We start from the raw sequence: 15,339 nt of genomic DNA, 5'->3' as shown, positions 1-15,339 counted from the left end.
CCAACTCCATTTACTGGTTGGATGTTGCACTCAGAGCTGTGTTCTGTTCTGTTCTGTTGCCTTTCCCAGCAAAAATCAGAGAGCTGGAGACTTTATGGTTGAGCCTGTCTGGAATGAGAACTTGAACTGTTAACTTCTGGTGGGTTTTCTGACATGTGGATGGAGATCTCCCTGTTGAGGTGGCCTGTGAGCACTGACAAGTTGACTTAATGGGTGTCTGAAACACTGAATGTATGAATTTAAATTATTTTACCACTTGGGGTGATAAGGCAATAGCAGCCATAGCCTTTTGATTTTAGGAATTTTTTGAGTTGGGGTTTTTTCAGTGCAAGCAAGCTGAAAAATAAGGGACAGAAAAGAACTCCTCAGTGGAGTGCACTGCCCCATAGGCTCTGCATAACATTTAAGTCCCACTTACCATCAAATTTGTAAAATTTGCTCACTACAGCAAAAAGAGTATTAATCTCCTTCCTGTAGTAAACCCAAACATTTGGTATGTGCACGAGGAGCACTATGTGTTACATTTCAAGAACTGGTGTGATGTTTTGCTTTTTAACATGAGGGATTTCTTGGGTTTCAGCCAAATTACTGGAGGCCAGCCCCTGACTGTGGAGGTGGCAGGAGTGGAGTACATGAACGATGACCCCACCATGACAGATGTCCTTTATGCCAAAGTCCACATGAAGGATGGCTCAGACAGGTGAGTTCCCCATGCTCCTGTCTTTCATTCCTCCCCAGAGTGCCAGGGAAGCACCCTCTGGAGCTGCTGGGTGCTGCTGGCAGTCCTCAGGCCAGCAGTCACCAAGATGAAGTCATCCTTGCTTCCTGGAGCATTTAAGGCAGTGATGTGTTTGCTCTTTAAATCAGTCACTGGTGCTGCAGCTGAAGGGTGTCGTTTGTTTCTGTCAGCTTGAATAATGGAGTCACAGCTCACACAGGGATGAGATGGCCAAGGAGATACTCCTGAGATGACTTAGAAGGCAGGATGATTTGGCCTCTACTGTCTACTTCCCAACCTGCAATCCACATTAATCTGGACAGCCTGGTGTATTCTGCAGCACTTAATTATTCTTAAAACCCAGTTAGCCCAGAAGGTCCTCAGAAGAGCATGACCTGATTACAGAGTTGGTTTGTGTGTCTGTAGCAGCCTGAACAGGTGCTGGGTGTGAAATGCCTTTTGGAGCTGCTGCTGCAAAATCTTGAAGCCTAGTTAGTATCAGCTCAAGTGTTTGTGCTGTTCACCACTGTGGCTGATGGCTTTAGCTCTACAAGCAGCACTGCCCAGGATGTGGCAGTGTCTGGACAACCTTCCTTCATCTTGTGTTTGGTAAGGACCATGTCACCAGTGGCAGCACCATCTTTTTATCTTGGTACTTTTTGGAAGACTGAGGAAACACAGATGGGGCTTGGAGCACCCTGGTCTAGTGGAAGGTGTCTCTGCCCCTGGCAGGGCTTGGAAGCAGATGATCTTTAATACCTCTTCCAACCCAAATCATTGTAGATTCTATGATTATCATAAGAGCTGTTGTACTCTGTGCTGCTGGGTGCCAGAAATAGGGAAGGGGAGTAGCCAAAAGAGCTTTCCCTCCTGTCTCTGAGCCTCAGCCTGCTCTTTGCCTGACAGCAGTGCCCTTTTGTTGTCTGTTCCTGTTGCTAGAGGACTGCAGGAGCTAGCAGAGGAGCATGGAGCAGTGCAGGTGGAGGAGGGAGGCTGTGAGCAGGGACTGGCTCAGGGAAGAAGGGATATGTTCTGGCATATCCTTTCCCTGAGGGCTGAGGAGATGGCAGGAGGGAGGCTGCTTAAAACCACACTTTGGAGGCTGTGTTGAAGTAAGAGATGGGAAGTGGGATAAGGAAATGAGTGGGAAAATAAAAAAATGTAAGAAGTGCTGGGAGGCAGTAGGAATTGAAGTCTTTTCCTTTTCTTGGCTCTTCCACTTTGAAGTCAGTCCTATCCTGAAAGAGGTGAGGTAAAAACAGATGGGGAGGGTGGAAAAGCAAGGCAAGGCAGAGATCAGCCAGGAGACAGAGCACTGGGAGAAAGAGGGCAGAAGCACTTGGAAATATGAGATGGAGACAGACACTGGATGACCCAAATGCCTTTCTGTGGGTTTTGTTGTAGAGAGCATCTAAAATACCAGCTCTGGGAGCTGAGGCCTGGGCCTCTTCTCCTGAGTCACTGAGCTCTGGCTCTCTCTGGGGTGCAGTGCTTGCCAGACTGGTTGCATCTGAAAATGAGGAGGAGCTGGGAGAGAAATCCTGTAGAGCATAAGCAGGGCCTAAATTGACAGTGATGTCTGCCTGCCTCTGGGGACAGCTTGAATTGTTGGTGCTTGCACTGTGCTCTGTTTCAGATGCCAGCTGTACCCTGTGATGAGAACCCACTTAGGCACAGTGCTGGGGGAAGTGCTGATGTGCATCATGGGTGGCAGAGCTACTTTGGGCAGGGGGGAGAAGGGAGGTCTTCAAATCCACCTTGCCTTGAAGCTGAAAACAGCACTCCCTATTCCCCCAGGAAAGGACTGATGTATCCCCTGGCCTTCACAGAGATCTGGTAGCTGAGGTTTTGACCAAGACCTGGAAACTGCCACACTTCTCTTCCACAGCACCTGTTTTGCTTTTTGCATAGCACCATACTCAGAGAAGGCCAAGCAATTTAAAGCTTTAATCCTAGGCCCAGGCTGGTCCTGCCCCAACTTGCAAATGAATTCACAGAATAGGCTGAGTTGGAAGGGGCCCATCAAGGTCATTGAGTCCAACTCCTTGCTCTGGCCAGGGCACCCCAACACCACCACTCTGTCCCTGAGTGTTGTCCAAATGCTCCTGGAGCTCTGGCAGCCTTGGGGCCAGTGACAATTCCCTGAGAGCCTGTTCAGTGCCCCACCATCATCTGGGTGAAGCACCTTCTGATATCATTCACCTGGCACTTCTCCCCTTACATAGTTCTTTAGCTATTGGCAAACATCCAGAAAAACATTTAGCTCTCTAGAGGGGAAAAAAGGTGTTTCTGTATTGATGGAGAGCAGCCTTTCCTTCCTTTGAGATTCCAGCAGACACTCTGTTGGACTAGCAGTGATTATAAAGAGGGGACAAATGGTGATCTCTCCAGAAAACCCTGCTCTGTTTCCTGGCCTGTGACACATCATTGCTGAGCAGCTCCTTGAACCTCTTGCCTGCTGAAACCTGCTGTGCCTTGCTTAGGGAAATGGGAAAGCAGTTTCTGAGCTGCAAGGCCAATACTAGAGGAGAGTAGCAGCCACGTGGCTTCCTGTGCTGGATCAGACTGCTGCAGCCTGTGCTGGAGAGAGGTGTGTGCCTTCCTGTCTCATGCAAGATGTCCTGTTAGCTCTGTGTAGTTCCTGGCATGGCTGAGGGGTGGAGTTCCTTCCTGATCTTTGGATGATCTTGATCAGCTTAAGCTGTAAAGCAGGAGATTTGATTTATCCTGACTTAGCTTGCATAACTGCAGACAGAATTAGGGGTTGGCAAGCCCTTCTGCACATATAATGGCTCAGACTGAAGGAGGGATCATGCTCTGATGCCTCCCACATGGCAAATAATTTCCATTATAATTCATTCTAATTTGTTTTATTTCCTTGATTAACTTTATAACGTAATAAAGCACCGTTTTCACTTGAGCTATTCTCCGTTAATTTGTTTTAGTATTGTCTGTAATGATATTCATGTAATCTTTGTCATTGCTAATTTTAAAAATCACTGAAGTAAAGCCAGAAAATAGTAGAAAGCCATGACAATTGGTAGTTTGAGAGTCTTGAAATGGTCACATGGGGTCTGGCAGCCTGTGAGGGGCAGTGGGGTTGGAGCTGGCATGCAGAACATGGCAGCCCCAGGCTCTGGGGACAGGCCACGCTCTGCCACAGCTGAGACACCAACATGGTGGCACCTCACGGAGCAGAAAGCTCTCCAATCCCTGGGACGTGCTGAGAGAAGCTCAGATTCTTCTGCATTGATTTAATAACCCCTGGCCTTATTTTCAGAGATGGGAAGCTGTCATTCTGGCATATCCTCGCTGCCTTTGGTAAGAATTAGGCACTGCAGAAAATTTTTGGGCACAGCAGCAGCCTGGAAGTTCCTTCAGCTCCTTAAAATATGAGTGCAGTGCTCTGATCCCTGCTCCTGCTGCCTGTCCTAGGGTGGGTCTGCTCTCAGATCCTGACAGACAGACACCAAGGTGGGAATAAGTCCTTGAATTTTGCTTGCTCAGTAGTTCCAAAGCTGGAGTGTTCACCAGGATGTGCTGACTGGGTTTGTGCCCCCTGTCACCACGTTCTGGGCTCTCCAGAAAACCAACCCAGTGGCTGTGTTGGTTATGTGGGACAGAGAGGATCCAGGCTGCAGCAGTCCCTGAGCAGATCCTCTGGGAGTCAAGGTGCCCAAGCCCCTGCGGGTGTGCAGATTTTAGCATTTGCAAGGAGAGTCACATTGTGTTTCCTGGCAGTAGAAAGATGCATCCTTCAGCTCCCAGTAACATCTGTCACTGTGAGCAAGCTCTCTGCTGTGCTAAATCTGCCCTTCCTCATGGAATATTTGCAGCAAAAGCAATCACAGGGGAAGCTTTGCACAACAGTCAGAACTTTTTGCATTAGAGCTGAATCCTGATGCCTCTGCTCGCTTTCCATCAGGGACCAGCTCTTTTCCTGTGTGCATGCAGAGCCTTCATTTCACACTTGCTGCCCTCCTGGCTGAAAAGCCAAAAGCTGATGATGCAGAGGCTCCTTGTTTTACATGGTCCTGTTTCTTTTTGTGCTTTTCCAGGCTGCAGATGGTCGCTGATCAGCTGGTGGAGCGGTTTGTGGCCTCTGGCCTGATGCTGAAAGAATGGGATAGGGTGAAGCTGCATGCCACAGTCATGAACACTCTCTTCAGGAAAGATCCAAGTAGGTACAGAGCCTTCATCCATGCTGCTAAATGCATTTAAAGTAGTCCCATTGCTCAGCAGGTGCTTTTGTTGTTTGCTTTTTCAGTGTGGTTTTTCTTACCGACAAGGCTGGGGAGGAGATGTCTGCAGATAAAACCCAGAAGAAAATAAAAAAAAAGCAATGAGCAAGAGTCATAGATTCAAAACCTTGTCACCCAATAGTATCATAGTATCTGAGCTGGGGAAAAATATGTTCAAATAGAATCACAAAATGTCCTGAGTGGGAAGGCACCCACAAGGATCATCCAGTCCAGCTCCTGGCCCTGCCCAGGGCACCCCAACAATCCCACCCTGTGCCTGAGAGCGTTGTCCAAAGGCTCCTGGAGCTCTGTGAGCCCTGGAGAGCCTGTTCAGTATTCCCTCTGAGGGAAGAACCTTTTCCCAATATCCAGCCTCCCCTGGCACAGCAATGCCCCTGGATCCTGTCCCTGGTCACAGAGAGCAGAGATCAGGGCTGTTCCTGTACTGCTTTTTGTGGGGAGGCTGCAGACCCTGATGAGGTCTCCCCTCAGTCTCCTTCAGGCTGAACGGAGCAAGTGATCTCAGCTGCTCCTCATGGAGGTGAAATCTTGGGCTCTCTGTGTCCCCGTGTAAAATTGAAACTGAATAACAACTCCATGTGTTGTGCTGACCTTCAAACAAGATGAAAACATAATCCTCTTTGGTCAACTTAGAGATTGCCCATTTCTTTAGGAAAGTGATTCCATTGTTCTTTCTCCTTAAATCAGATGCAGACGTCTGCAAAGCTGAATGTGAGCTATTCTTGAGTGTGTGGCGTCTGCTGTCTCTGCCAAAAGATGGTCTGCTCTGGCTGTAGCACCATTCTGATCACATTACTTTATAAAGCAGCCCTAAAAGCATCATCTTTGGGGAGGGGCAGTGTGTTACAGCCTGGGTTTCTGTGTGCAAATATGTGTGTGCTCTGGCACAGTGGCCCCTGTGCACTGCAATAGGTTGTGTCAGGAATTCTTTAGTTGTTGCCTCTGTGAATCTCTGCGGGGACAGTGATAACAGCAGGTGATTTGTGTCATTGTTTTCTGGGCAGGTTTTGGGTCTGACTGCTGCTGAAGTCAAACACACCCATGGCATAGAAACCCTGTAAAGATGGGGTTCAGCTCTCAAGCTGAGCCCTGAAAATGTGACCCCAGAGGGCTGATGTGGCTGGGTGTAAGGGGAGGCACATGGGCAGCTAGGTCTGGCATCCTGAGTCTATATTCTGCACAACCCCATGAGGCATGCCAGGCATTCAGGCACAATAGGGAGAGAGCATTCTGCAGGCAGCCATAGAAGTCACTTTGTATTCCACACAGGATTTGAATAGCAAGCTGCATGTGAGGGGGACTTCACAGTTCATGATGGAGATGAAAAGAAGTGCTGAATGTATTCACTGAGTGAGGCAGAGGTCCTGTGGAAAGAGCAGATCATGTACTGGGGGTTATATAAAAACCCCAATGTGATCTGGGGAAATGCATCTCAGACTTTTGGCAGTTCCTGTAGGCCTGGGTTGCTGTTCTGAAAGTCTGTGTGTGTGTATGGCTGTGTGCCCACCCCAAAAGATCCACAGCACATGTATGGTGCAGGCAGCAGAGGTTTGTGTCAGTGCCGTCTGCATCCCGCCTGGCATTGTGCTGGCATGCTCAGCCTGGAATTTGGTGCTGTTCCAGGCCACACAAGTGCTGTCTCTCACCCTGACATGGCAGGATGTGGGTTGAAAACAAGCCAGAGAGAAGCAGGTGTGTTGCCCTAAGCAGTCAGCCCTACAGAATCACTATGGCAGTAGCTGTGATTTAAGGCCTTTCCTCCTGGTAACAAGAGGTGATCCCAATAGAAGCACCAATTCCAGCCTAAAATCCAAGTGGAAGTGGGGTTTTTTTGCACTGAGAGCTGGGCAAAGATGGTTTATTAGCTGGCAGCTGACTTTGGGGAGGGACAGAGTGGGGGGTGAAGTACAGCACACAGAGTTCTCCCATCTGAAGCTCATTCTGGTGGTGGCTTTTCTCTCTACAGCTGAAGAACGAAACAACACAATGACTGGTAAATCATCTTTCAAGGAGCGGGAGTCATTTAATGGCCAAAATATCCTCAAGGTCAGTATGAAACAATTAGGGAAATGGAGCCAGCTATGGATATTGTATAGCCAAAAGAGGTCAAAACACCTCTTCAAACTGCTTTTGTCTTAGGCTTATGGGATCTCCTGGGGTTGGGGGGATGTGGGGGGGAGACAGGACTCTGTTTAGAAAATAAACAGTGCAGATCACTTGTAATTGGGAGCATTACAGTGTTTTAGCAGGAGTGTTGCTAAAGCTGCTGAGGCTCAGAGCAGGAATATGAAGCACGAATGCTAAGTGGGTGTTCGTGTTGTCGTTTACTTTGCTCCTGTTTTACCCTGGAGACTCAGGCTCGAGTTGATTCTCAGCCCACCAGAAAGAAGCTCTTCATTGCTCTTGTTCTACTCATATATATTTATGAAACTAAACCCCACTCTTGTTTCACTTACTCTTTTCTTCTTGTTTTTAATCTTTGCTATTGATTTGCTCCTGAAAAATAGCAGGTAGTGGCAGGGAGTCCCACCAGGATCTGAGGGTTTTGGCAGTGATCAGAGGGTAGAAACCACAATCCCCCAGACTGTGGAGGTTGGGTAAGGCTCAAAGGGGAGCATGCAGCAGACTCCCAGGCTTTGCCAACCAGGGCTGGGGCTGCAGGCAGCCTCTGCTGCTCATCCAGATGGCTGTGGCAGACTGATGCTGTGATGCTTGACCCCTGCAAGTGTCCAGAGAGAAAAGAGATGCACAGAGGAGCAGAAATGGAAAACAGCACAGGCTTGTAAGCAAATCTGCAATCCTCATTGTGTGAGAGGATTTGTTGCAGGCAGCTCTGATAAGAGGGAGCGAGGACAATGCACGGATACATTGGGGAACAGTAAGAAGATATTCTGGAAATTAAGAGACCTGAGAGAGGATTCAGGCTGGACAGCCCAGAAGGACTTCAGAGCCCTCCCAGAGGAGGGGAAGGGTGCACTTTATTTGTATTTACAGTCTTAATAATGTATAGGCACTGGATGCAGGGGGATGTGAAGGCAGGGAGTGGAACTGATTGATCTGTGTGCAGAGGACAAACAAAGGGACAAAATTAGGTTAAGCTCTCATTGTCCTCAAACGGTCTGTTGGAGCACGGTGTCATGACTCAGCGTCACCACATGTTGAGTGTGCAGTGTGAGACTGCAGTATTGCAAGCTGGAGCAGGGAAGCCACAGCCCTGGTCCCTTTCTTGATGTGATCTGCAGTTGTGGATAGCTCCCAGTGTTGGGAGAGCTAGCTGTGGAAGGGGGAAGTGTGTGTCAGGAGCCCTGAGTGCCTGCAGGACTCTGCTTTCTCTGTGTTCACCTTTGCTCCTTTCTCCTGCTTCTGTTAAACTTGTCCTCAGGCTTTAGAGACATAAAATCAGACTGTGGGTCTTCCTCCATGCTCTCATCCCAAACCGTTTGTGATTGGGAAGGTATTAATGATGCTCCCTCTGCTGGCCACACCATTGGTGGGGTCTGAGGATCTGGGGAAGGGTCTTGCTTGCAGTGACTGGAAATGCAGCTGCTCTCCCTCCAAGGCTACTTCTTATTCTTGATGCTCTCAGAAATATGAGCCCGATGCATTTTTAAAGCTCCTAATTGATTTTGTACTGACGTAGCCGAAAGAGCTGCTGGCTGTTTGGACTGCTGGTAATTACTTCAAAGCATGTCTTGCCACAAGAAATGTCATCCTTCTCTCCCACCTCCACTACATTTCCTAACCTGCCCGCTTCGTATTTCCCTTTGGTCTCCCACGTGCCTGCAGCAGAAGGCCCGTTGGCATTAATTAATTACATGAGTCATAAATAGCTCCAGGCTTCTTAGCGAAGGAGCCCAGCCTCAGTGAGCCACTGATGCATTCCAGCATGACCTTGCAGGGATGTGCTGGTTCCCTCCCAGCCTGCTTTTATATCCATTATTTATCTGCTGCTAGGGAGGCTGCCCTCTCACAAAGTGGCTTCGTTAACTTCTGCACCAGGATCCAAATGACGGGCTGTTAATGAATATGGCTGCATGGAGTTAGGCAGGCTGGTGGGAGGGAGAGCCATGTGCCCCCCATGTGATTCCAGGCAGTGGGACTCGTTGATAGCTGTGCTGAGTGGCTGTGCTCCCACTTGGAATGCTAACAAAGCATGGCTGCTGGTAGGAGGGTAAGTGGGATAACTCAGGTTTCATCGCTCTCCATCCCATTGTGCAGCCCTGTAGGGCCAAAGGCTCAGGGCAGGGCTGGAGCTGTCGGGGCATGGAGCACATGGAAGTGTTGGAAGTGTTGTGTTTCTGCTGTTCCAGGCTGAGGCTCCCCATGGTCAGAGCTCTGTGTATGTGTGTGCAGATGCGCTGGCAGCACATGTTTGCTGATAACATGCCTGCGCTACACCAGGCTCCAGCTGGTATTTTGCTTTCAGCTGAACTAATCTGAATTTTATTTAATAATCCTTTGTTCTACCCATTCCACAGAGTTAAACATACACTCCTATTTGTGCTAATAAATGGTTGTGCAGGCCGGTACCTTCCCACACTGCTCAGAAAATAGATCCTGTAGGATGACTTGCGTTCGGGAGTTTAAATTACTTCTGTCTTGAAGAATATCCCTGAAAAAGCTTTCCTGGCATAGGTGGAGCTGGGAGCACAAGGGGCTGTGTGACCCAATAGGTTTGTGTCCAACAAAGCTTTGGCTTTTCCCAAGAAGCTGGGGATGCTTCATGGAGCAATTTCTAGCATTCCTTCTAGGCTGGCTTCGAACATCCCAGTCACACGCCGAAATCGCGCTCCGGTCAGGAAGGGATCTCTCAGCCAGCAAAGGGAGGAGGAGGCAGCAGTTCCTGTCTGAAGAGCCCCCTCAGCTGGGGCAGGGCTGGGCCAGGGCAGATGCCAGGCTGGCAGCATCCAACCCATGCCCTGCACTGCAGCTGGCACAGCGCTGGCACGGAGGCGGCCGGGGCAGCTGCCGGCATCTCCGGAGACGAGGCTGCGCTGCCTCCGGGCTTTTATTTATTCTTGTTTAGTGGGAGAAAAAAAACAAAAAAAAAAAACCTCAACTAAGCCTGCAGTGAATAAATAAAAATGAAAAGAAATGCAAAAGGGCCGAGCAGCCAAAAATTTCTGTTGCACTTTTAAGGGAAAGGAAGAAAACCACCTGGATTCTCACTGGGTCAAAATTGAATGAATTTTTGGCTTGAGTTGAGGGTTGAGAAGTAAATGAATGGCCTTTGCCTCATTTAGACAAGAAGGAAGCAAATTTTGAGTGCAGAAAAAGCTGAACTCTGCTGCTTAGCACAGATCTGTGCATTAACAGCTTACAAGATTAAATATTGAGGGAGCAGCTACTGAGGTACAGCAGCAGAAAGCTGCACATCTTATGTCTTAGGGCATTAGGGGAGACTTGAAGCTGGGATGGGAGACTGGGAATGGGATCAGCCAAGGTGGTGACACATGCTGCTGTGGCCTGGTCCAGCACTGGGGCTGCAGGAGTGCCCAGAGAGGCAGATAAGGCATCATTTGATGAGACTCCTTCTCTTTTGAGGCCTGCATAAAAGTATTGAGTTATGGCACTGTGTCTGCTTTCACTGGGAGCAGGGGGAAGGTGCATTTGCTGGCTGATGCACTGGAGTTCCCTGTCACAGTGCCTGTCCTGCTGGGTGAGAGCAGTGCAGTGGCTGTGCTGTGCAGTACTTCAGTTTAAAACATTTGATGCAATGCCACAGACAGAGGTGCAGTGGAAAAGAAAAACATTGGCCTGGAGAAACCCCATAGCCCTTAAAATACCCCAAGCCCACCAAGCCCTAAACAAATGAACATCAGCACCTGTGCAGAGACAGCTCTGACTCATGTTCTGCAGCCATTGTACCCAGGTACCCATGCCTTTTGTGCCATTTTTGTTTGTGGATTTAAGGAGGCTGAATCTTTTCCTGATGTATTTCTAAGCTGAGGTGAAATCAAAGAGCTAAAGAACTGGTGTTAGGTGAGGATCAAGACTGCCTGGTGTTCAGAAAGGGTAAGAACAGCTTGTTATCCTCAGCAAGGTGGTAAAGATGTAGATCCAAAGTAGGAGTGACAGCTGGAACAAATACCTAACAGGAGGTGGCTGCTTGGAAAGTTTAGAGTTAAAAATACCAAACAAAAAATCCACTGGGGTGAGGAGAGACTGAATAAGAGATTGTGGTGCAACATCAGTATCTCAGAAATAAGCCAGTGCTTTCCTCACCTCGTTTTAGCAGAAGAATCAAAAGCAGGAATGAAAGGCTGTGATGCCACTTTGCAGAGGGGAGAATTCCTGCCATTACCAGGAGGTACCAGAACAATCGAGGGGGCTCAGCAGTGTGCAATTAGAGCAACAGTGGGATGGGAGGATGTGACAGTTGAGCAGATAAGACTGGAGATCAGTTTGTATAATCACAGGGAAAAAAAAAGGAGATTAAATTGGGGTTGCTGTGAAAATGCTTTCCTGTGAATTATATTCTTCAGGGGGAGAAAAAGCCATCTTGGTGTTATTTGCATTTGATGAAACAGGAATCTGAAGTGGCATTTGAAAAGGCAGAGTAGACAAAGGAGGGAAAATATCTTTGTTGGAGTGTTTGGGCCTTGGAGGCAGTGTTGAAGTTTTGGGGGAAGGCTGAGCCACGGCACTGAGATCACAGTGCAGAAGGTTTGTGCTGCCTTTGTGTGACAGAGATCTCTTTGGTGACCTTACCAAGAAAAGGAGAAGCCTTTTTTCTTTCTCTCAGAGCTGCTCTACACCCCTCTGACTAATTTTAGCAGGAGCTGTGAGTGCTGGAAAAGGCTTTGCTGAGTCTCTGAATCCTCTTGCCCCTGCACTGCTGCACTCCCACCCAGGCCAGCAGCTGAGCTTTTTGGAGGTTCTCTGCCTCCCACCTGGAGAGCATCCCACCTCCTCACTTCCCTGAGATCCCTGTTGTGCCACCAGCCAGCCAGGGCAGCGCCACCTCTTTGATCTTAAGATGATATTTCTCCATGGAGCTGGCAGGGGTTGAATTACAGCAGTGCCTTAATAGAAGGCAAGAACCCAGCACATTAAATGCAAAAAGCCCCAACCCACTGATTAACAAAAGTAGGCAGTTCATCCCAAAGGTGCCATGACCCTTCTGCTGGATAATTTTCTGTGTCTGTCTGAATTAATGTACTGGCTCTATAGCTAGACTCCTCCTCTTGTGTTCGTGGGTGTAGTGAGAGGTCACACTGATGGGAGCTCCTTGTCCTGGTGTTCCCAGATGCCTCTCAAGCCTCCTGCCCTCTCTGCAGCAAAAGCAAAGCCCAGCTCTTAGAAACTGTTGCTGCATTTGCTGTAATAGGAGCCATGGGGATGAGGCTTCTGTGGAGATATGCAGTGTTTGATTATTAATTTCCTTCAGTTGTACTGTAAATCCCTCACGTTTGAGGTGTAGGTCTGGGATCTTATTGCAACCTTTAATTTGCTGAAAGGGTTTTTATTCTTGTCTGAAGGACATGCAAAAATCTGGTAACCTCCAAATGTCCCACTTGTATTTGTTTCTTAGTTTGCAGAATGCCTTTCACCATAGCAACTGGGGTTTGATTTCCTGAAGCACATGAATTTTCGTGGATTTGTGATGAGGGGAACAGACCCAAAACAGTGAGCTAAAGCAAAGGTTTTGCAGTGTGGCAGTGCCAGGAGCACCACTAGATTTGGCTTGGGAGGGAGGGGGGGATCCTGGAGGGAGGGGATCTCAGCTGAACAAAAGCCTGCACCCAGCCCTCAACAGTTCTATTTGAAAAAAACAGCCTGACAGATTAATTTAGACTATTGCTGAATGTCACCCTCCCCACTGCTGCATCACCCTCTGGCAGCTGAGGTGGCTTTGCTCCAGTTTTATGAAGAGCTGAGGTTTCACATGGCAGCAGTCAGAGAAGGATCAGCTGCTTCCATATTCACAGAGCTGGAAACCTCCTTCTGGTCCCACCCTGGAGGTCAGGAGGGTGTTAGAGGCAGCATGAAATAACACTCTGAGGTCTGCAGGTGAAACACAGCTGGGGAGAGGCAGGAATATTGCACACATGAGTAGGAGGAAACAGAGCTCCAAATAACATTGGGAAATCAGGCAGAAACAAACAGGCAGCTGTGAACAAGGGCAGGTCCAGGAGGGAGCAGTGGCACGGGTATAGGATGGAGAAGTTCCTCAATACCAGCCTGACAGGCCAGGGTCTGGCTTATGGGGGGCTGCTCCAGACTGAGTCAGTCTGTGGAAATATAAAAAAGAGGCAAATGCCTTTAAAGTAAACCTCTGACTACTCTAAGCTGAAGGATTTGTCCAGTTTTGGGTACTGTGGATTGGTGCAAAGAGCACAGGGGACAACAGTAGGAAAATTGGAGGGGTAGAAAATTCCTGCAAGCTGGGGCTGAAAGAGTTGTTTTGAGGCTGATAAAGGGAAGGAGGGCAGCACATAGGGAAAGCTCTTGAAGCTTGGGAATGCTTTTGCCAGTAGTGTATGGTAAAATGATAAATAGTGGGCTTAAGTTGCAACTAGGGATTAGGAAAATCTTTGTAAAGGGGAGGATAAGGAAGCACTGCTCTAGAGGAGCTGGGAAAAGGGGTCCTGTTTGTTTTGAGGGAGCAGAGATGTTAATCCAGGATCTGCCACCACCAAGCTCCTCCTGCCTTGGAGAAGGAGAGGATGCTGGAGCCTTCACTGGTCTTTTCTTCCATTTGTCACTTCATGATTCCTACATGGAATGCATGCAGAGCACCCATGAGATGTCATCTGTGAACATACCAAAAGCTTCTTGGCATTTACGTGGCATTTACTTGGGCTCAGGAAATAGAAATATGAAAAGGAAACCTGCCATCATGCACCTTGGATCTTTCTCCATGAACTTGCTGCTGCTTCTTATGTTGGTGGTACTTTGCCAGAGAGAGATGGTTCTGTTGTTTCCAGGGGACTGCACCAGTGATTTAATTGTGAGGGATTTCCCTGTGTCACAGAGGAGAGAGCCCTGGCTTGGGTATCTCCCAGGAGAGAGGCCACTGGGACTTTTATGACACAAGATTTTTCTCCCTCCTGAAGTCTGCCTGCTTTATTCCTCCTTAGGGAGATGAGGTGAAAAGGTCTCTGCTGCTGCCTTTTAAATCTTGACAGAGGCTGGAAGAAAAGGAAAGGGGAAGGGCCTGTTCCTTGAATTATCCATGTGGAAGGACTGGATGCTATATTGGGTATGGAGAGACACTCCAGAGCCAGCTGCACACTTGCAGAACAAAACAATCTGCAGCCTTCTGGCTGGTGCTGGTGGTGACAGCCCAGGTGACAACCACCCTGTCTCTGTCCTTCCTACCCATCTTCCACCCTTGTCACTCAGCATAGCATTTCCCAAGACTGTAACACCTGAACAGCCTTGGGAAATGTTGGATGGCCAGCCAGCCATTCTTTAAAAAGCCATGGAAAGGAAGCAGTTGCTAATTTGGGGAGAAGGTTGGGAATGCTGGGAAGAGCTGCCTCTCTGGATGAATGCCTGCCTACCTGCTTTTCCTATGCTTCTCATGTATTATTCCTGGCAAGCTTCCAAGCACAATTAAATCTCTGACAGATAATCATTGGCAGAGTGGTGTCCAGGGTGAATAACACAGGAATCAGGTATTTCTTTTTTTGGCACCTAATAGTTTCAGATAATTTTGAAAGTCAGAAATAGAAGGAAAAAGAATCTACTCATTTAACAAATTCCCCAGATCTTGACAATTTGCCTGATTGTGTCTCATCTTCTGGAAGCCACCAGGGACTTTGGTTTGGGATTTGTCTGTCATAGTTTGGGGGAGTTCAGGTCACAGCTGGGATGGGGTTTGGTGAGTTTTTGGGATGAGGAAGAAGGAGCACTGCCAGCACACACTGCTGCTGGGAATTGGGCAGCTGTGGAGATAACAACCTTCTGGAGAGGTCCTGATGGGTCTGTGTGGGAGGCTGCAGGACTGAGGTGTATTAAAGAAGTAGGTGGAATTCCAAAAGCAGGATTGAAGGTTGTGTTGTGTGCAGCAAAGGAGGTTTATCAGAGGAACTCAGATGGGCAGAGTTCACTGGAGTTCAGGGAACTCTCTCAGAGCACATCAGTGTTTCTCAGTGTTACTTTCACATTCCAAAATTTAATTTTTTGAGATTTAAAATTTTTCCATGTTTTTGCCATTTCCTCCATCAGTCCTTTTTGCCTGGTGGTGGTATCAGTAATCCAGCAGTTTGCTGAGGAGTCATGGCCTTCCTTTCCTGCTGTGTCTGGCATGGGAACTGCAGTTGTGCTTCAGCCAGATGATTTGGAAGGGTGGTTGTTCTCTGCTCTTCTCCAGTGTTTTCCATCCCAAGCTGTGGACGTGTTATACAAACT

At 48.3% G+C, this 15,339-nt stretch overlaps 2 protein-coding genes across 5 annotated transcripts in view; both read left to right on the top strand.

The window, feature by feature from the left end:
• The window catches only part of SPOCK2 (SPARC (osteonectin), cwcv and kazal like domains proteoglycan 2), a 163,308-nt gene that overhangs the window by 133,698 nt on the left and 14,271 nt on the right, over positions 1 to 15,339 (top strand). The gene's annotated exons all lie outside the window — the stretch shown is intronic.
• The window catches only part of ASCC1 (activating signal cointegrator 1 complex subunit 1), a 35,143-nt gene that overhangs the window by 13,325 nt on the left and 6,479 nt on the right, over positions 1 to 15,339 (top strand). For all 4 annotated transcript variants that reach the window (XM_079312146.1, XM_079312147.1, XM_079312148.1 and 1 more), the window contains 3 exons: positions 581 to 700; positions 4,777 to 4,898; positions 6,947 to 7,026. In XM_079312146.1, the coding sequence (XP_079168272.1) occupies positions 581 to 700; positions 4,777 to 4,898; positions 6,947 to 7,026 (322 nt within the window). The remainder of the gene's footprint in view (positions 1 to 580; positions 701 to 4,776; positions 4,899 to 6,946; positions 7,027 to 15,339) is intronic.

This window comes from Erithacus rubecula, assembly GCF_903797595.1.
Source record: "Erithacus rubecula genome assembly, chromosome: 9".
In the NCBI taxonomy this organism is placed as follows: domain Eukaryota; kingdom Metazoa; phylum Chordata; class Aves; order Passeriformes; family Muscicapidae; genus Erithacus; species Erithacus rubecula.
Note: the sequence above shows the minus strand (reverse complement) of the source record. Positions and strands in the feature narration are given on the sequence as shown.